At 43.5% G+C, this 21,950-nt stretch overlaps 1 protein-coding gene across 1 annotated transcript in view; it reads left to right on the forward strand.

Annotated features, from left to right (window-relative positions):
• Positions 1 to 20,661, forward strand: part of LOC126235291 (outer dynein arm-docking complex subunit 4-like) — a 131,716-nt gene extending 111,055 nt beyond the window's left edge. The window contains exon 6 of the mRNA XM_049944017.1: positions 20,519 to 20,661. Coding sequence (XP_049799974.1) covers positions 20,519 to 20,661 — 143 coding nt within the window. The remainder of the gene's footprint in view (positions 1 to 20,518) is intronic.
• Positions 20,662 to 21,950: the final 1,289 nt, after the last annotated feature.

Here is a 21,950-nt window from a genome sequence, read left to right on the forward strand (position 1 = left end):
GTTCATATAATTTGCACAAGTTGCCAAGCTGCAGAGTGCGCAGGCGCGATGAGCTTCCTGTACTCATCACAACTCCTAGTGCCGAACGAGGTGGCACATTGATTGGTTAGCACACTGGACTCGTATTCAGGAGGACGGCGGTTCAAACCGATATCCGGACATCCAGGTTTAGATGTTCCGTGATGTCCCTAAATCGCTTCAGGCGAATGCCAGTATCGTTCCTCTGAAAGATCACGACCAACTTACTTCCCCATTCATACGTAATCCGATGTGACCGATTGTCTCACTGTTGGGTCCCCCCCCCCCCCCCCCCCCCTAAATCACCCAACAACTCGTAGTGCGTTTCGACGTAGCTAGCTGCCATGTCTCACACCGGTGTGGTAGGGCCAGGTGTTTCTTGGGTTATACTCGATGAGTCCTCACCCACATGAAGACAGTGCCGGAACTACCAGACTGGTGAAGCGAACCCCTCTGGAAAGAAAATACTCGTGAACAAGAGCCACTCATATGGCTTCTTCGTATGAATGGAGTACTAAGAGGCACGGAGTAAAGTGCCATATGCTTCACGGAACACACCAATGATCTTACATTTCATTCAAGTTGCTTAAACTGGCGAACAGTTCGATGTAAATTGTTTGAACCTTGGTTAAGTGTGTTCTGCAGGAACTGCACTGTGCTTGCATCTTAATTATATTTCATGTGCAATAAAAAGTGTTGAAATTAAGCGTTTAAAAGCAAAAAAACATAATTTTATTTTGTAATTGGATTCGATCTACGATCATCATCTAATATTTATGAATGACTAAAAGAATGCGAATAATTAATTTTTTCATGTGGATTGAAGTTCCTATTGAGCGATTCTTGAGTATCTACTGCTTCTATGTTTGGCTGATGGGTAGCTGTCATTATTTATTCACTTGAAACGATATTTAGAGGGCCATAAATCCATAAATCGGTATAATTGTTTATAATACATAATTGCACTGCAATTAATTAAATATTAGCCTGGTTAACATTAATTCAATGAGGCATCTTGATTTCTCAAAGAGATTTCTTATTGGGGGAATGTTGTGTTTACATCTGTGATATGTAACATACTTGGCCTTATGCTGTCTTCTTTATCATATAACTGCAATGACATTTCCCCAACAGCGTCGTGTAAAGCGTCTGCGTACAACTATCGACAAATACTGACGGCCCATGTGAACCCAACTGCTAAACATTTCTTCAGAGGACTTCATTTTGGACCCTCTGTAGCATCCGTATTTGGTAGTCGCTGGCCAGGTTCAAATGGCTCTGAGCACTATGAGACTCAACTTCTGAGGTCATTAGTCCCATAGAACTTAGAACTAGTTAAACCTAACTAACCTGAGGACATCACACACATCCATGCCCGAGGCAGGATTCGAACCCGCGACCGTAGCGGTCTCGCGGTTCCAGACTGCAGCGCCTAGAACCGCACGGCCACTTCGGCCGGCCGCTGGCCAGGCCTCGAGAGGTACTATCATAGAGAATTGTAGGTAGGACCGTATCTCGACGCATCCCGACGATGCCCGACTTATACCGATGAATCCGAAAGCGTCGCTATGCATACCCTCCCGCCTCGAATCGTAGCGATGCGTCCTAATACGTCCCGACAAATGCTCGTTCTGAGTTCATAACTTAGGAAGAACGGCAGTAGGGTCATCGTCGCAACCATGGTCCATTCACTTTTATTTTTTTTATATGATCCTTAGAGATAAGTCATATGCTTTATGTCACACCCAGGTATTTCACCGTCTTCATCCAAGGAATCGGATGACAATTCATGGAGAGCCTTGCATCTATTCCGGTCTCTTGGAGATAAAATGGCGTTGCACTTCTGCGGGTGTAGTTGCAGTTTGTTCTTTCTACTCAATGTTTTCATTACTCAGACCTGGACTTGAAGTCTACGAACGTTCGCTGTATGGAGACAGTCGGCGGTGAGGAAGACCATTGGTTAAGTATCACATTACCGTTGATCGGTGTGTTATTCACATAAATATTGAACAGTGCAAGGGATAAGACTGATCGCTTTGGTATTCTTGGAGACATCTTCAGTTTCGACCTCTTTATGGTTTCCCCGTAATTTCACATTATTAGAGGAGTGTCGGGATCAGTTTTAAGAGAATATGGGCTTGCGATGTGATGCGTAAGTTTGACTATATGACTGTCTCCACAACTTATTCGCAAGGTCTTTTCCACATCAAGGAAAACTGTTGCCGTGATCAGCTGTATTTCATACAAGAGATTCCTCTGGAACCCTAGATGTTGCAGCCGAATCATTTAATACACAGCCAAGAGATCTTAGATCCGTTTGTGTATTTCTCTACCGCATTGGAGGTTGTGCTGCTAGGCTGGCTACTGCTGATGCGAGTTGGGTTTTTATTGAGTTTCGGATTGGAAATAAATTGAGAAAACCACCATTTTTCCGGGAAGTGTGCATTCTGTAAGCAGCTGCTGTAAATCCTCGCCTATGGGACCAACGGATTTTTTAGCGGATCTTTAATCTACTGGTTTGACACTGAATCAATATCCGGTGTTCTTTGGGGTCCCAGTCAGCAAATTACATCTTTGCTTTCTCAGGCGGATCTCATATCCACATATTGTCGGAGGTCCTGTTAAATTCCTTCCACCAAGTAAATAATATGTCTACCCTGTCAAGCTAGTTTCGAGGAGGTGGTGGCAGTGACCTTGTAATTCATGAAGTGACACGAATTTCTCTGCTTCGGCTATCGCATCGTAAACCAATCCTTGGTGCGTTTCCAGTGGTTGTTTTGGAGGTTTTGCTGATCGAACCTCATTTTACTAGCTGCCACTGGTCCCTACTTTGTAACATCAATTTGTTCATTACGTCCTTCCCCGATGCTGTATGCTATGCATAGAGTCGCCTTATAAATTGTTTGCATTATTTACCTTCGGTGTTTTTTAGTCGGGTCCCTTAACTCCCGCCATCGTTCCCGAACTCAGAAGTTCTGGTCCTGCATTGTTGGAGGAGCAGTATTAACTGGAGCTGATGGTTGCCAATTTAGTTGCAATAATACTCGCTAATTATACTGCCTCCAATAACTTGTCTATGAGCAGACTTCTGACTGATTTGATGGGGCCTGCTACGAATTATTTTCCTATTACAGCCTCTTCATCTCATAGTACCACCTGCACCCTAGGGCCTCAATTGTTTGCTGGCTGTATTTCAGTCTCTGTCTTCCTCATTCCTTATTTTTAATTTAAAACAGAAATAATAAATAGGTAAAAAAATAAGAGCACATTTAGAACATTTAAAATACCATGTAAAACATTGACCTTAAAAAGAAGCACTTTACTGTCGCTAAAACATTAAGGACCCGCCATGGGAACGGTCATTCGTTGTTTAAGGGGACTTTAGTTGGACGTTGAGAAGCATATAGGAATGTGGATATAAGGATGGACTCATGTGGACTACGGAGTATGAATGGATATTGGGAGACAAGAAGGGAAGAATACTTGGTGGTGTCGGTAAGGTTATAATTTAAAGGGGATAAAGGGGTAGGGTGGGAAGGGGAAGGGGGAAGCGGCTACAGAAATATGGGGAGGAAAGGAAAAGGAAACCCTGATGAGGTGAAATGAGTGGAGTGGATTTATAGCTTGTAGCATGGGTAGATGTCAGAATAAATTTCATGATCTGGGAGAGGGAGATGATCGAAACTGCGTAGGGAGAGGATGTGGTACGCAGATATAGGATTGATGTGATGTGTCGATAGAGGCGAGGGAGAAGGTATACAATTATTGGAGTGGAGTATCGGATGGTGTAGGCTGTTCGGATGTGTTCAGTGCGAGGGAGGAAAGGTGGCAATTTGATGCGCAAAGCGAGACGAAGTGCATGATGTTCCAGCATGTGAAGGGACTTACACAACTTATGTGAGGCGGATCTCCATCCAACATTTTCCTAGGAGAAGACGTGTCGGACCGACATTTTGTAGGTGTGGAAGACACAAGTTCGGCCAGTTAGTAGGTTTAGTCTATCATGAGATTTCTGCTAGTTGGTTAGTTGGCGAGGTTTCTATGCTAGCTGCCAGTCGATGATTACTGTAAAGTATGTTAATGTATTAGTTAATCAAACTGTAAGGCAAAAGACATGGAGATGGAAGATGCAGGTGGTTCGTCCTATTATTACCTGGATTTTGGAGGCGTTGAGCTTGAGGAGTTGTCTGGTTACACCAGGAAGTAAACTGACAGCAGTGGAGCTGGAGGGATCGTAAGGATCTCTGTAGGGTGGAGGGCAGGGAAAACGTGTCATCAGCATACCGAAGGAAGTGGGCTGACGGAGATGGTTTGGGCATATTAGCAGTGTAGAGGAGATAAAGGAGAGGCGAGAGGATGGAGCCTTGGAGTACAACTGCAGCGTAATGGAAGGTATGGTTTAGCCTTCCAGTATAAATAAAAAATATAAAACAACGATGTGTAACCTACCCGAACAGAAAATAAGAATGAAACTAATTAAATTTGGATAATTAAATTCTGATGTATGAAAACTGATGAATCTTAACTCACGAAAAACTGATAAATTTTGACGTAAGCAGTGGCCTGGCCTGTGAAATCAATCTCAGTCTGTCCGTGAAAAAAAAAAAAAATTGAAAAATTCTTACCTCGTGATGGTGTCGCCGGAAAACGCTGTCTATATATCTGCTCGTAAATGGCACAGCTTAGTGCATTGCTGATCTATCTACTAATACCGGATGACATTTGTCTGAGATCTGAATTACGAGAAAAACTGACTTTACTTAGTGACACAGCTGCACAGCTGGTCGCCTGATTACTAAACAACACATGACTATGATCTGACAAAAATTCTGGAATATTTTAATTTAGGTAAATGACTGGATCCGGACAGGCAATGACTTAAGGGGAAATTATACTTTTATAGTTGACTGTTGAAAACAACTATATTCTGAAATTTTTTTTACGTTATTGATAAAGATCTACAACCCATTACACGGGAAAAATGAATATATTACAAATCTGGGTCAACTGGTGTTGACAAATCACAAAAGAAAAGTTTGAAACAAATTCATATTAACATCTCAGGCAAGTGACGTAACTACGCGCATGCCAATAAAAATAATAAAATTTACCGTTCAATAGGTGATTGACTTAATTACACTGTTGATTTTTCATTATATTGAGAATTATTCATTTGTTCATCATCATCTCATTCCATGGTATAATTTAACTTTGCAGCTGATCACAATTATTACTCAGTTCCATATAATAAAATTTTACAATTTGTTCTGCACTGTGACTTTAACAACTACTAATTATAAACTGAACTGTACCAGCGACAGGTTACAAATACACTGCAGCAGCGAGCGACTGCAACTGCCACGGAGACTTCTCTGACCTGCGACTCTATTGCAGCTCTCTTTTAACAGGGGCAAAGATATTCTATGTCTCATGCAGCGCCTGTGAATTGTCGTTCTAGCAAGTGAGCAATACATCGAGATTACATTTTCTCCAGCAGGGTGGTGAACCCCTTACAATGGGAATTAGTATTGTTAATAGAGGCAAGGGATGGGTTATTTGTTAGGAATGTTGCAATAAGGCGGATATAGTTATCTGGAAACGAGTAAGTCTGGTGTTGGGGGACCCAAATGTCATACAGTCATACGCTTTCTCGAGAACGAGTGAGACAAAAATCGTGGATTTACAGCTGATGAGCTGATGGGTTGCAAACGAGTGAGCTACAGGAGCTGGTCATCACAGAAGTTGCGATAGAAATCATACTGGTTAGCAGGAATGAGATTGTGATGGTTCAGATGCTGATGGGCACATTTGTAGCATATGAATTCTAAGACTTTGTTAAACACTGAGGTGAGCCAGGTGGGGTGGTGCGAGGAGGTATCAGTAGGATATTTTTTGCGAGTTGAGGAAAAGTAGGATTCTGGAGGTTTTCCACAGTAGAGGATAGTAACATGTCGAGAGGATAGTGGGATAAAGGGTTGTAAGGGTGACTGGAAAGGAAAGGGCATACTTTGAGGTGTCTATAGGTAATGCAGTCGTAACCAGTGGAAGTGTTGGAATTTTTCTGAAGTAGTTGTCTTCTGTTGTGTGCTGTGATTGGTATACTTAATTCTATTTGTAGTATGTTGTCCAAGCTTTGAGGCAGTGATGGGAAAACGGTATTTGTGCGTTCATGGATTGTGAGGAGCAGAGAATATTCTAAATTAAGGTTCAAATGGCTCTGAGCACTATGGGACTTAACATCTGAGGTCATCAGTCCCCTACAACTTAGAACTACTTAAACCTAACTAACCTAAGGACATCACACACATCCATGCCCGAGGCAGGATTCGAACCTGCGACCGTAGCAGTCGCGCGGTTCCGGACTGAGCGCCTAGAACCTCATGGCCACCGAGGCCGGCCTAAATTAAGGAAGCCAGGATCTGACAACATGTCAGAGTGGTAGGATCCGAAGTGGTTACGTCTCCTCAGGTTGCCAGGTAGGATGTAGTTGTTGTGGAGGAACGGATGGTGAGGGATGAAGTAACTGCCAGTGAATCGAAGGAATACTTTCCAAACTTGGGAGGGTTAATGAGAAGTGTAGTCTGGTGCATTTCTGGGGACAGTCCGGACGTTTTTTTGTTTTTAATAAATTCTTAATGTGTTGGATAATGTAGTGCATAGGAGATGGCGAGGAGAATGGTAGGTGCCACTTGCAGCTGGATCGAGGGCTGTTACAGTTAGGCATCAAAGGTGTTTGGAAGATGCTGGGACAACATATGGAGCGGTGCTGCTTTCATGATGAGGACAATGTCACCTTGGAGGGAGTCTGAACTGATGCCACTGCTGGAGGTCTATTGGAGACTACTATGAATATTAAGGTAGAGGCAATAACATAGATTGAGCATGTACAGTTAATTTGGGTGAGGAAGTCACAGGAGCTGAGGTTATTAGGCCAGATTTTGATGGCTGAACAGGTAACGGCTATGGTTTTGAAGAAGAGGGTGAGGGTAAGTTCTTCGGTGGGAGTGTTGCATAAGAGCTATGTCCGAACAAGGATGTTCTTGTGGTGTTCGGTTGCAGCTCTGCCTCTGGCCAGGGCAGGAGAATATCTATATGGTGAAGGATATAGGGAGGCGTTAGGATGTTGTGATAGAGTTGGAGAATTGTTTCATTAAGGGTGAAGGTACTGACATTATGTCGGTGGGTAGGAAGTGGATATTGTGGTACAAGATGCCACAATGCTGTCGCACCAATAGGCAAGGCTAGAGAGTGGGTTGGGTGTTTGACAGACAGAGAGGGTTTAATTATGGATGTTGAAATGGGTTAATACAAAGTGGGCTTAGTTTCGAGAGTACATGGATTGGGTGATGGGGTAAATATGCAGCAGGCAGCAAGGAACGTTTGTTGCACGTTATGTGCTCACAGAAAGGCATGAATATTTTGGAGGACGATGCTGGGGAATCTAATGATATTGTCGGCAGTAGGAGATGGCGGAGGAAATTATTGGGATGGATAGGATTATCAGTAGGTCCGGCAGGCATGGTTAATTCTAGTTTGAAGGGTGGAGCTTGACTTTGCATTTGGCGGAGTAGATATCGTGGGTATCATTGCAGGCGTTGCAGGTGGAAGGGGAAGTGAGGTTTGAGCATTGTTTCAGGAAGTAGGCACCTACACAGTGAGGACAAGTGGTTGGATTTTTGCAGTCGGGTGTGGGATGATCATTATAAAGGAGATACTTAGGCAATGGTAGTAGGTGGGGAAGGGATTTGGAGTGTTGGACATTGTGTTGGCGGTTGTAAAGCCACCCTCCATAAGCAGGTAATCGAGGATGGGAGCAGAATCAGTGAAGATGCACATAAGAAAGGTGGGCCTGAGTTGTCGATGTGGAGGGCCTTGCAGATTTCTAAGGCAGGAAGGGAAATGAGTTCGGAGATCACCTCCTCTGTCGTGATTTCAGCGACAACCTTCGTTATCACGGCGGAAAGTGTGGGGTATAGTGAGGAGACTGGGGTTGTTTGAATTGGGAGGCAGTATTGAAGGTAGCGAGGGACACATGATGGCTGAAGATGATTTTTAGGAGAAGCCTTTGTGGAAGTTACGGTTAGTGGATTGAATAAGGGCAGAATCTTTGTGGGGAGGAGGTGGTGAAGAGTTTGCGGGAAGGGTGGGATATGGGAAGGAAATGATTACAGATGACGACGAGACTGTGGTAACGGGGGTGTGGGAGGGAGAAGTTGGTAGGTTGGTAGGTTAAAACAAGCGCTCCACACAGCGACAGAAGGAGCAGGTGTGGGGTGGTATGAGTGACGGAGGTAGTAGGAATGTACATTGTGGGGTGATGGGACGTGGCACAGTTAGTAGATGGTTTAACTATCCCCGTGAGAATTGCATTTATATACACCAATACTGGAAGTGCCAACGGCCTTGCCGCAGTGGTAACACTGATTCCCGTCAGATCACTGAAGTTAAGCACTGTCAGGATGGACTAGTACTTGGATGGGTGACCATCCGGTCTGCCGAGCGCTGTTGGCAAGTGAGGTGCACTCAGTCTGTGTGAGGCAAACTGAGGAGCTTCTTGATTGAGAAGTAGCGGCTCCAGTCTCGTAAACTGACATAAGGACGGGAGAGTGGTGCGCTGACCACATGTCCCTCCTCATGCAGCCCACACAACGTAACTGTCATGCGTTGCAGCGGTGCAGGAAATCTGAAGCACGCCATCAGGGAAGGAAGCGAACGTCAACCGATGACCTTTTCCAGTGAGTGGAGCAGGCGTTTCGAGAAAATCGTCCACGTAGGGCAGTTCAGAACAAGCGAAGAGGAGTATTATCAGCAGGCATTGTCGCTCTTCATGCAAATACTCCGCCTCACACGGCAGCTGCATCAAAGTCGCTGGTGCATTGTTTTTAATGGTAAGTGTTTGATCACTTATCGTGCAGCCCGGACTTGGATCCCTGTGATTTTCATTTCATTGCTCACATGAACCGTGGACTATGAGGACAGTATTTTGCCAAAGACAACGAGCTCCAGATGTGCGTAGAGAACTGATGGAAATCACAGCCGGCTGCCTTCTATGACAAGGTTTTGGAAAATTAGTACCACTCTGCTACAAATATCTAAGTCGGAGCGGCGACTATGTTGAAAAGTAGTTGGATGTTGCAAATAATTTATTTTTCATTTTCATTTCTCAGTCGATTGGACTTTGTAAAGAAAATATCTCTCATCTCAGTCGACTAGTATATAAAACTGATATATAAGACATGAAAAGACTTATAGCTGAAACAGGCACTTTGAAAAGATGTACAACATAACGAAAATGTGTGGTGAAAACACCTTGAGCGTAGCATCACAGTCAGTATACCATGCATGCAGCTGCAGTACAAACAAAAGAAGAGGTTTGGCCCCTAAATGTCGCTACCTGCATTCACATGTTACAACTGCTTGTTACAAAATCTTTCACAAGGATCATAGGATTCTGCATTAGTGAGGATAACTTGGATTAATCACAGAACAAAAATCAAACTGGTCTAAGGTAAAATAAATTTTATAATTTTTAAATCACTGAGCGCTCAGAGATAATTTATGACATCTACAGTAGAATAACAGTAAGAGGTTTGGTGGAACTAAGATCTGTTGGTCGGAGGACGGGCTCACAAAGGTCATTGCCCTTGTTGACGGACTCAGCCAGATTTTGTTATAATGGCGACTCGCCCTCCGCCCAACCATCACACCCCTTTGAGATCTAGAAGTCTGTATTTCTAATGTTAATGGCATTAAAGATATGAGGACTGAAGTGAACACCTTCTACGACCACAGTGTGTATATTTTGCTTGTCTCAGAAACCCACTTGAAACTCACTGACGATTTTCGTCTCCGCAACTCGGTCTGATCTCGCACTGGCTGACTCCGTCGCCGAGGCTGGGGCACGGCAGTGTTTCTGCGTAAGACACTCGTCCATAATCATGAGGTTCTCCAAAGCCTCTAACATATGGAGGCTACGGCAGTCACTATTTCTACCCGCCTTGGTGCTATAACTTTTGCTGAGGCGTATTTGAGTCCTAACCTACCATTTCTTGAAGCAGACCTCTGTGCCTTGACATCATTTGACAGACTCATTGTTGGGGAGATCTCAACGCTGAGCATCCGGCTTGGCACTCTCGCATTGCTAATCTCAAGGGCAGACTACTCCTTGATCTGGAAGATCCTCTGGAGCTGTCGGTCCATGCCCCGCACATTCCCATCCATATACCAGTCCGTTCTAACTGCCAGTCGGATGTGCTGGATGTGGCCATTTTCAAGAACGTTGCGGTGCAGTTTTCGTTGGAAATACTCCACTAACTGGCCTCTGAGCACGACCCTGTGCTTCCGCAGCCTTACCGACGTCGTTCTGTCATTAAGTATCCCGTTCTACCTTGACCGTCACGGATTGGGACAAATTTTCCAGGATCCGTAATAACACCACTCGACAACATCTCGACCTGAAAACGCCTGTCAATCTGGTTAGTGCTGCTGGTTACCTAACCATAAAAATCCAAAAGGCGGTGAAGGCCTCTACTTCCATTGTCCCAAAGGCTTTAATTCCCAGATGACTTGCCTCCCCTATTGCGCCAACTCAAAATCCAGAAAAACCGCTACTGAAGGCGGCGGAAGTTGTTTCGTGATCCTCAGGAAAAGCATCGCATGAAACTTCGCCAACGTGAATTCTGCCACCGGCTAGCCGATTAGAAAGTGGAACAATGGGAAGACAAGATGTTGGCCTTCCTCCTCCAACATAGATCGGAATGGGCTTTTGCACGAGCTCTGCAGCGCTCCGCAGTGAGAACCGACTATTCCATCCACACAGTGGATGACAAAATTATGATGCCCTCCATGTGGTAGAAACTCGGGACGATGCGCTTGAGGCCCAGAACCAATTGCTCATCCAAGACCACACGCCTGATGAACTCCAAGGTGAACGTGATATTCTGGCAGCCATTGCCGCTTTCAGAGAAAGACTACCTCTGACTGCCTCTTACCGTATGTCCCCGGCGGAAATCCAACGGATCCTCCAGCGGCAGCGTGGGCAGTCGGTTTCAGGTTTGGATGGAATCTTAAACCAACTCCTCTGCTGGCTCCCACGCAAGCCATTGGTCTTATTTACTAGCATCCTGAAACGCTATCTCACAACTTGCGCTTTACGCTCACAGTGGAAGCAGGCCGAAATGATTGCCATCCCCAAGCCCTCGAAGGATCCTGCAGTCCCTATTAACTACAGGCCCATTAGCCTGAATATCATGGCAAAGGTTCTAGAATCTTTGATCCTCCACCGCATTTTCCAGCCTCTGGCGGCGGCTGCGACAATCCATCCAGAACAGTTTGGATTCGCTTCCCAACTGTCAGCTGAGCTTCAAGTCCTTAGGACCACGGTACGTGTCAGTAAGAGAAAAAGAACTCTTTTTTTACCGTAAGATAGACATATCTGAAGATGATCTTATGGACTGAAACCGTTCGTGACACAAAAAGAAATGAGCAAATGTTTGTATGAAAGAGTATTCAAAATCTATAAATACAGAATTAAATGTGATGCATAAAGTTCTGGTCACGTGTTAAGCCACTCGACAATATTCATTTCACAAATCGGATTAAAAATTAAAATTGACATTGAGCTACACATTCTTCTTTATTTATTTTTATTACGGCAAAATTTCACCTGTCAAGCTGAGGGCCAACAGACCTTCTCTTACATCCATTTACACATTCTTAGTTAGTCAGCATTACAGTTTGTATAGTACAGGAGCAATATAATAATATGAGGATATGTATAGTAATGAATATATGCAATTTAATGAATGTCAGTCTTATTATCATTGTATTAAGCAATTTCCTCGATATTTTCCTGTCAAATTTGAGTAAACAAAAAAATGGTTCAAATGGCTCAGAGCACTATGGGACTCAACTTCTGAGGTCATTAGTCCCCTAGAACTTAGAACTAGTTAAACCTAACTAACCTAAGGACATCACACACATCCATGCCCGAGGCAGGATTCGAACCTGCGACCGTAGCGGTCTCGCGGTTCCAGACTGCAGCGCCTAGAACCGCACGGCCACTTCGGCCGGCTTTGAGTAAACATCTAAAATAAATGTAGGGCAGCAGTGCAGAAGGAATGAAAGTGGCACAAGAAGCTTATTGGTCAGAGAAACAGCCAGAAATTCATTCTCTATCGGCATCTTATAGCAGTAGAAATGTCCATAGCTAAAGCCCGGGTTGGCAGACTGCTTTGGCAAAACCCTGCTTTCTTAAAGCTAGCGAATGATTTGATGAGTACCGGATGTTTCTTTCTGGAGTAATAGTAATAAACATTACGACGTATCACGTCCTCAGCTTATGTCGGTAGTCGACTTATTCACACAACCTTTTCTCCTCAGTTTTTCCAGCTTTGATTCCTTTTCAGTTCCCTCATGTTTCTCCAACACTGCCTTACTAATCTTCATAACTGCTTTTGTTTGCATTCAAAGCATCAATAGCTATTCTCAAGTACCTTGTTAATGAGAGAAACGGACAACAATTTTGTGTTTTCTTATATTGAGCAATGATGTTAAACACAAACCATTTCTTTCGACTGATTTCGTGCATCTTTCTCCTAACCCTGAAAGTGACATGGAGATTTTCCACTGATAAAATATGATGAACCTGCTTCTGACATGGTTCAGAATCAACAGCACACGAAACACTATCTCAGCATACTTGAATAGGCACTTATAACCAGTATAGGAGAGATCGTTTTAAGAAGCCAAAACATCAGCTTCTGCGACTGTAATAAATGAAAACGAAAAAATGATAACGTTTACCGACCACAAAAGACAGCAAGTTCTCTAAAACTGATTCACAGTGGAAGCGGGAAGTTTTCTGTCGTAGGGTAATGGTTCTGCAACTGCAAATGGTAGCTCCGAATACAGGTCTCGGGAGACAGATGAATGCGTGCAATGCCTCCCGCATCTGCCTCACCAACACTACCACCTTGTCAGTTCTGAAGAAATTTTGAACTCATTACAATGGAGTATGAAAAATAGGCACCATCATCTAATGGTACCACATAAATGAAGAATACAAACATAATGTTTTCTGCGTACGTTCACAGCCACATGTTCGTCTACCTACAAATAAACTGTCATGGACTTTACATTCATTGTCCTCGATAGCCTGCTGCAGCTGCACTGTCATCCTGCAATCATCAGTGGAGGAAGTCATAGAGATACCGGGTGTTGTATTGTATGGAGGTACGAAGCAAAATTAAGGTTTTAAGGCCCTTTAACGATGACGCCATTATGGACCGAGCATTTTCCTTAATAAACTCCTGGAAATTGAAATAAGAACACCGTGAATTCATTGTCCCAGGAAGGGGAAACTTTATTGACACATTCCTGGGGTCAGATACATCACATGATCACACTGACAGACCCACAGGCACATAGACACAGGCAACAGAGCATGCACAATGTCGGCACTAGTACAGTGTATATCCACCTTTCGCAGCAATGCAGGCTGCTATTCTCCCATGGAGACGATCGTAGAGATGCTGGATGTAGTCCTGTGGAACGGCTTGCCATGCCATTTCCACCTGGCGCCTCAGTTGGACCAGCGTTCGTGCCGGACGTGCAAACCGCGTGAGACGACGCTTCATCCAGTCCCAAACATGCTCAATGGGGGACAGATCCGGAGATCTTGCTGGCCAGGGTAGTTGACTTACACCTTCTAGAGCACGTTGGGTGGCACGGGATACATGCGGACGTGCATTGTCCTGTTGGAACAGCAAGTTCCCTTGCCGGTCTAGGAATGGTAGAACGATGGGTTCGATGACGGTTTGGATGTACCGTGCACTATTCAGTGTCCCCTCGACGATCACCAGTGGTGTACGGCCAGTGTAGGAGATCGCTCCCCACACCATGATGCCGGGTGTTGGCCCTGTGTGCCTCGGTCGTATGCAGTCCTGATTGTGGCGTTCACCTGCACGGCGCCAAACACGCATACGACCATCATTGGCACCAAGGCAGAAGCGACTCTCATCGCTGAAGACGACACGTCTCCATTCGTCCCTCCATTCACGCCTCCATTCGTCCCTCCATTCACGCCTGTCGCGACACCACTGGAGGCGGGCTGCACGATGTTGGGGCGTGAGCGGAAGACGGCCTAACGGTGTGCGGGACCGTAGCCCAGCTTCATGGAGACGGTTGCGAATGGTCCTCGCCGATACCCCAGGAGCAACAGTGTCCCTAATTTGCTGGGAAGTGGCGGTGCGGTCCCCTACGGCACTGCGTAGGATCCTACGGTCTTGGCGTGCATCCGTGCGTCGCTGCGGTCCGGTCCCAGGTCGACGGCACGTGCACCTTCCGCCGACCACTGGCGACAACATCGATGTACTGTGGAGACCTCACGCCCCACGTGTTGAGCAATTCGGCGGTACGTCCACCCGGCCTCCCGCATGCCCACTATACGCCCTCGCTCAAAGTCCGTCAACTGCACATACGGTTCACGTCCACGCTGTCGCGGCATGCTGCCAGTGTTAAAGACTGCGATGGAGCTCCGTATGCCACGGCAAACTGGTTGACACTGACGGCGGCGGTGTACAAATGCTGCGCAGCTAGCGCCATTCGACGGCCAACACCGCGGTTCCTGGTGTGTCCGCTGTGCCGTGCGTGTGATCATTGCTTGTACAGCCCTCTCGCAGTGTCCGGAGCAAGTATGGTGGGTCTGACACACCGGTGTCAATGTGTTCTTTTTTCCATTTCCAGGAGTGTAGATGTAGGGAAGCCTAAATTTTAATGGCCAGACGGGAATCCCAACCACTGAGGTCCCTTACGCTAACTCTGTGTCTTCCTGCAGTGTCACCGAGCTCCTCTGTAACTGATGAGGACACGAGTCAGGTAATGGGGACCTAACCATACGCCGTCCCATAATGTTCTGCAAGTATTCAGCGAGGGACAGATTTGATTAAGAAAATTGACGAAAATTGGGGAGAGATCGCTGCGTAATGCGAGCAGTGTTCGTAGGGGCGTTCTTCTTCCCAACATACAGAACGAAACAAGACGGGCTTTATGGTGCTGTGGAGGTATCCCTCAACAGACGGAGGCCTAATATGTGCTGCGGTCACTGTGTAATCTGCAAAGTCTGCTCGTCCGACGTCGCGGCCCAGGCCACATCTCGTCTTGTCCTATGCTAGAAACACGAGCATGTCGACAGTTCACGGAAGGACCATCGAGCCCACTGTGTGCTAAGTGTACGAAGAAATGCCCTGCCTATCGTAACTATCATCTTAAAACCTCCACTTCTACACTGATTGTAGGTGCCCCTTCAAGGGTGCTGATATTTGTGTGTCTAACAAGCCATGTTACGCAGATCCTCCTCAGGTATCGCTGCTGATAATGTTCCAGATTTTTAAGAATGCGTCTGTAGCATGTTCACAATTCAGGACCATAAAAATGGGTGGGAAACAATTGTATAAGAGGACCTTTGTTGCAAAATTGACATAATGATTGTAAAATACTCGAGATCCTAGTCAGTCAAAGGAGCTCCAGCACGGTTAATTCTGCAATAAATTTCCGAATCTACATTTGTATTTTGAGAGGACGTTGCTAAGGTAGCCAAACTCACTCCGTCGATGGTGACACTAATATTCTTCCCGAGGTCCTGGTTGAAATCAATCTTTTTGTATACTGTGGAAACGGCATTCTGAATTAAGCCTAGCTGTTCTTTAGACTGAGTTACAACTGCATTAAGCAGAAGAAATTAGAGCCCATAGCTTTAGACGGCTCATATTAACAGTTTCCCACCAATCCTGTAAGTTAAATGGATCCCTAGAGGAAGAACATCTTTTCTGTGAACTTCATGACAAAGACGACAGAGGAGGAAAATAACATTGAGGCAATCACACATCCCTGATTAATACCGATATTGGTATAGGATGGCTCACAAACGGTGCCGTTACCAATGACAGATGCTGTTACATCTCTTCAGATCAATTTAAACATGGAAATAAATTTCTGTGGAGATAAAATCTTCCATAAACGTTCAAAATTTCGAGAAAAATGCCTTAGTGAGGTAGAAAAAGTCAGTGTAAAAACTCAATTAGATTCCTTCTATTTTCCCTGAAGGTGACAAGCTGTGGTTCCTTTAGAAGCCTCGAAGCCAAATTGTCTCTCTGGCAGTAATTTCTTCACTATGGGCATAGCAGGATTTGCGAGAATTCGAGTAATTAATTTTACAAGCTAGACAGTAACGATATTTTGTGGCGGTCACTGCAGTCTGTGCGATCTGCTTTCCTGTGGATGGGAACCATCAAACAATTTCTGAAATGATGAGGCATTTCTTCAGCATTCCAAATCTTGACTGGCAGCCCTCTTAACTGCAACTCTAGTGGGAAGTGAAGCTAACCTTTGATGGGTGGTTGTTCCATTACAGAAGATCTTCAAAATGTCCCTTCCACCTATTCATGATGGAACACTGATATTTTAGAAGTATGCTCTTATTACTGGACCAAAGAGGGTTCCTACAAGAGCTGGTTGTACCATAAATTACTTTTATGGTGTTGAAGAACTATCGTATATCTTTGCCTGCAAGATAAGGTCATTATTCAACTTTTATTATACAACGCGCTTTCTTCAGCGCACAGGTAGTTCTTTGTGCATTTGCTTTAGCAAGACGCAAGGTTTCTTTCTGGTGAGTGAGTTCACCTTCTTTCACCAGGCTTTCAAGACTCTCATCTTCACTGTGACCTTTACTTCAATCTCTTCATTTTTTTATGTCCCAGTTTCTTTCCAGATGTCTGAAATAGTGGTCTTCGAGCTGTCCCAGTGTTGTGTTACATTCCTTCGACAATGTCTGATTAAGCTATTTTCAGTATTATGAGGCCTGTGTAAAAAACACTGATTTATTCTTTAACTCAAATACTCAGCCCTCACATGATCGTTGTACGAATGGTAATATTGACAAACCTCACATGTTCATTTTGTGACAAAACTGAGTAACCTACGATTTTGTACTTAAAATATGTACACCGATTGTCATGTGGAAAAACCCCTTACGTTCCGGCATTTTCTGTGTTATCGGCCACAATATAACCTAAACTAAAGAGAAATCCCACATGTAAAAAAGATATGGTCTTCCTCAAAGTTTTAGGTTTCAGCGCTGTCATAAACAGAAAGAATAATCACTATTGCTACTTACATTTTAGTTTAATCAGTTTCTATTGTTATTGGTTGTGAAATTTTAGACAATGGTGACGCTACAGACAAATGTCAGAAATTACTTGCAGTTAAAGAGAAAACAGACAGATTCTGCCATTGCAGGTCTCTCGTTTCATTTTATGCAGAACATTCCGTTGCCTCAGATACCAATATTACACACGTTTTACTTGCGTCAGCTATCAGTAAATGTCTTTATTGTGCATGACTTCGAAGTGGAAGTGCCAGGTTTTACCTCTGTCATGAAGGGATAGTATGAAAGACCACAATGAAATCTGTTAAATTCCTTTTGATTAAATAAATGAAAATTTTCGCAACTTTATAAGTACCTTTTCTTGTTCTCTGACTCGTATGGAGGCCAAAATAAAAAGTTCCAATGATGAGGTTTTTAAAAATTTTTGTAGCACAGTGAGGATTTCAGTTAATCAGCCATGTGGTCACACTTGCCTTCCTTCTGACAGAGATTTCAGCACGGTAAAAAGGAAAATTAGAAAGAGGGATACGACATTTTTGCTGAAAGAATGAGCACAATTAATAATAGGGTCCAGCACAAAGAAGAATTTTGAAGCGAAAATACCAAAAACAGAAGATGTGCTAAATTTTAAGAAATGGTTGCCAAAGTTCCACCGAAAGACTGGTACTTCAGTTGAAACTCGAAGAAGGGCTACGCAAAGACATATCCATAAGCAGTTTCAATGTATCATTCATGCAGTTCCGCTATTCACATGAAAGACTTGGTGTTTTTTAATTTAGTCCATTCATTGACGGAGCAGAAGAGTACACATTACAACTGGTCGATCCATCTGTAAATCCACCAAGCCTTGTAAGTCAGACTTATCAACATAATGTGCTTATAAATGAGAAGAAAATGAATGAACTACGGCGATTTCTACCATTCCTACCAGAGGAAGAAATCATCCAGAAATTCTACTCTGACAGATGCAATTGGCCAAGATGTGTCAAACAATGAACCATATGTGGAGTATAATGCCAAAGAGAATGAAAAAATGGACGTAATTTGTTTTATTTCCTCCATAAAAGCAATAAAGCATGAGGTAAGTAATGATTTACTCTAATTTATTACAAGATGTTTAGGAAGCCCGCATGTTCAATAAATAAATTTTAACTAAATGTCAAGATTATCTACAGCGCATTGGCATTCTTCCCTCTACATTCCTTTTAACTAATAATGAGAAACAATATAGAATTTCAGTGTTATTTAAGACCTGAAATGTTTTTGTGTATTCTGAAACGTTTAATATTTTGGATATATGGATTTTCACAACATACTCGTAGTAGTGTTAGTCTGTGCGTGTGTTCTGGTTAGAGACAGAAACCAAACCTGTGAACACGTATGTCCTCTTCCCGGTGTAGATATTGCTCCGTGGTTATGTCTTGTGTTGTCGCTGCACAGCTAATACCTAATCGGACCTGTCGTCGACAAGCGTGACGATTCCTACAGCGAACAGACCGCTGCTCCTCAGGCGGTGAACTTCGATGGAATTTCTGAGTTCAGTGAAACTGGAACTGCTATCGATCGGGGCTTATTGCTGGTTTGAACTGAAACTGAGCTCTATTTGTTGCGGAAGACTTACAACGTGCAACACAGTTCCTGTTGTGCTGGCGACCTGTACGGTCGTCCGCACGAATTGCTATCGGTCTCGCTCCGCCTAACGTTTAGGCTGCCCCGTGTAACCAGTATTGCCAGATGAAAGGCTAGCTTGCAGTGGAGTACGACACTGCACTGTCTGGTTCGCCGTTGGAATTTTTCTTGTGCCGTTGATAACGACTGGTTCATCCACCTTTAGGTAAAGTTTCCTGTCTGAGAGCAAGCGAGTGTCGTGACCAACAGCAACTAATCCGCCTCTCTACAAAACCGTTGACATGGTGGCAGAGGACTCTGTCTGAGGAGTCATTTGATCGCCAGAGTCTCGTCAGTCTAGCGCAGGGTTTACCTAGTGTGGGTGGATTTTCATGTGGATAGCCTAGCTAGCAACCCTTATACCACTACAAAGAAGTACCAACTTTACGAGAACTTCACGGACTGAAGCTCACGGAAATGAACCTGAAGGAATTCCTAGAAAAATTGTTCTGTCTGTAAGATCTGGCTCCAAATAGCATCTCATCATACATGAACAACAATATATAGCAGAAAAAATTAAAAAACGCTTACCACATTGTACTTTTATGATAAAATGAATAGTAAAAATTAAAGCAACCAGTGCTATTTCTTTTCTAAATAAACGTGGTCCATGCACATTACTCTGTGATTAAATTTGGTAAAGGTGATTCTGTGCGAAAATTATTTAAAAAAAGTGCCGGTCGATGTTAAATTGTTGTGCTACGCAGGTTCAGTGACATACAGACGTGTAGCGTGTTGCTGCACTCAGCTTGTAAGGGTACTCGAGTGTACGCCATTATAGCCTCCACTCCCTGCTTGTCGGGGGTGATCACTACTTTGCTGCCAACCTGGTGAGGTGCTGGGTATGCTTTGGCACGCTTTCGAACCAGTGAGGATATCTAGTTTGCTTGTAGCGTGTTCCGCGTTGTTCCCCTTCTTTTACGACCAACTGCTACAAATTAACTGTGAACGATGGGCTACCAACGACAGCATGACGACTATCACCCAATAACTCTTGATATTCATAGTTTCTCAGACTGTCTCGTTTGAAGTAGGGAAGTTGTTCACGGTTCTTGATGCCCTCTGGAAATAAAGAAATCTACGCATTGACTCAGTACTATAAATGCTATGTCACGGTTCTTGCGGCTTCCTCCGTTGGAGGTTGAAGTCCTCCCTCGGGCATGGGTGTGTGCGTCGTCCGTCGCGTAAGTTATTTTAAGTTAGATTAAATAGTGTGTAAACTTAGGGACAGATGACCTCAGTAGTTTTGTCCCATAAGACCTTACCACAAATTTCAAAAATGCTTTAACTATGTCCCAGACTTCCTAATTCTTCTCACAGTCAATAGACGTTAGGTAACAATCATTGCTCAAATATTTCACTATTTTAAAAGTCTCAGAAGGCCTACGTTTTTCTATTTTAATTCCTATTCGTTGCTGTAGTCAATTATATACATAGGTACTTTAGATACAAACAATTTGCGTGCTGCATGTTGCTGACCTCTTTATATATAAATATCCGAAATGTTGTTTTGAATACACTTTTTTTTAAAAAAAATTATTGAGCTAATGTTCCCACATTAAACGATCAAAGGTACTACATTTTAGTTTCCATACACCTCGAACATATGTTAAAATTAAATGTATCCCGTCTTAAATTCTGATTAACTGTGTACTTGTATTTCAGATATTAAATGCCTGCGTCAGGAAGCTGCGAGTCACATCTTGACGGAGGCGGAGGAAGGCATCGAATTCCTCAAGACCAGAGAAGAGTTCTGGCGACAGCAGAGGCCCATACAAGTGAACAACAAAAAGAAGAAGAAGCATTAGAAGTAGACGTACCTGGTCACGACACGCACTGTATTCTGTAAACTTAGTGTACAGTTTTCACCTTAGCTGGACCGAACCTACAGACTCAGAAGATTCGTAAAGTGTTTGCAAGACTTCTCCATAATGATGACTGATTTTTCGTTTTCGATATACCATTCCAAAAATTTCTTGACGGTATTCAGGAGAACGGATGTTCTCTTGATCTTTATGTCTGATTCCAACATTCGTATGGCGGTAGTAGATTTTCTTAGCATCAAGTCAGTTTTCACACATTGATGTTAAAGGAACTCAGTAATTGATGACTGCTGATTGTTGCGTGTTCGTTTGATGAATAACTACGCACTCGATGTAGGAGCTTCCATGAACGCCAGTCGAAAGACAAAGTGTCATGATACTAAATTGTTTCTTATCAATCTTCCAAACGTACAAATAGTTAAGTACTAATGATTATTTATATTGTTGCATTGTTTAGAAGAATTAAAAGAATAAAGTGTTTCGGATAACTTATTGTGAAAAAAATGTACTTTCACTGTAACTCCATTGCCTTTTACTGGATTAAACACGAGCTTATTCACGAACGAACACACACACACACACAATACAAAATATTCATTCGACCGATTGTTGAGTATTGTTTCTCAGTCTTGGCTCCTTACCAAGTAGGATTAATAGTAAATATATAGAAGAAAGTTGTGCGTCGCGCAGAGGATTACTGATGAAATTTAGTCTGATTATGTCCCAAAAACAGTCGCCCTGCAACATATTACTCTTTCTCAAAAATTTTATTATATGCCGTTAAGGCGTAAGGGTATTAAGGGTATCAGTAATTCATGGAGAATGACTGAGTCTGAGGAATAATTCACAGTGGCCTCCATCTTGAGGGTGTCAACTTCTAATTATTTTATTAAGCACCCCCCACAATTGCATATGTTATGATCGCACAATCGATTATCGCACTCGACAGAGGTCAAAACTATGTTCCCACGTTACCTCTGCCGTGGAGAGGCCCCATATGGACAGTTTACTGTATGCGGCATGGCGTGTCTGCTCGCTATACTTTCGCCAGGCTGTCGGCATAATGTTTATGATCGGATTTTCTGCATATTATCTTTACACACGTCAACCAGACCACTTATATCATGACTTTAATACATCTTAGTGAGGACTTAGTAGGAGACTTTTGTCAGTGCTTATATTATTAATTAAGATGCTTAGCTGTAGCTAATTCCTTATTATATTTTAACTGCAGGCAACCTGAAGATCTTCCAAGAACGAAAACAATGGGTAAT

The sequence above is a fragment of the Schistocerca nitens genome, chromosome 2, assembly GCF_023898315.1.
Source record: "Schistocerca nitens isolate TAMUIC-IGC-003100 chromosome 2, iqSchNite1.1, whole genome shotgun sequence".
Taxonomy (NCBI): Eukaryota; Metazoa; Arthropoda; class Insecta; order Orthoptera; family Acrididae; genus Schistocerca; species Schistocerca nitens.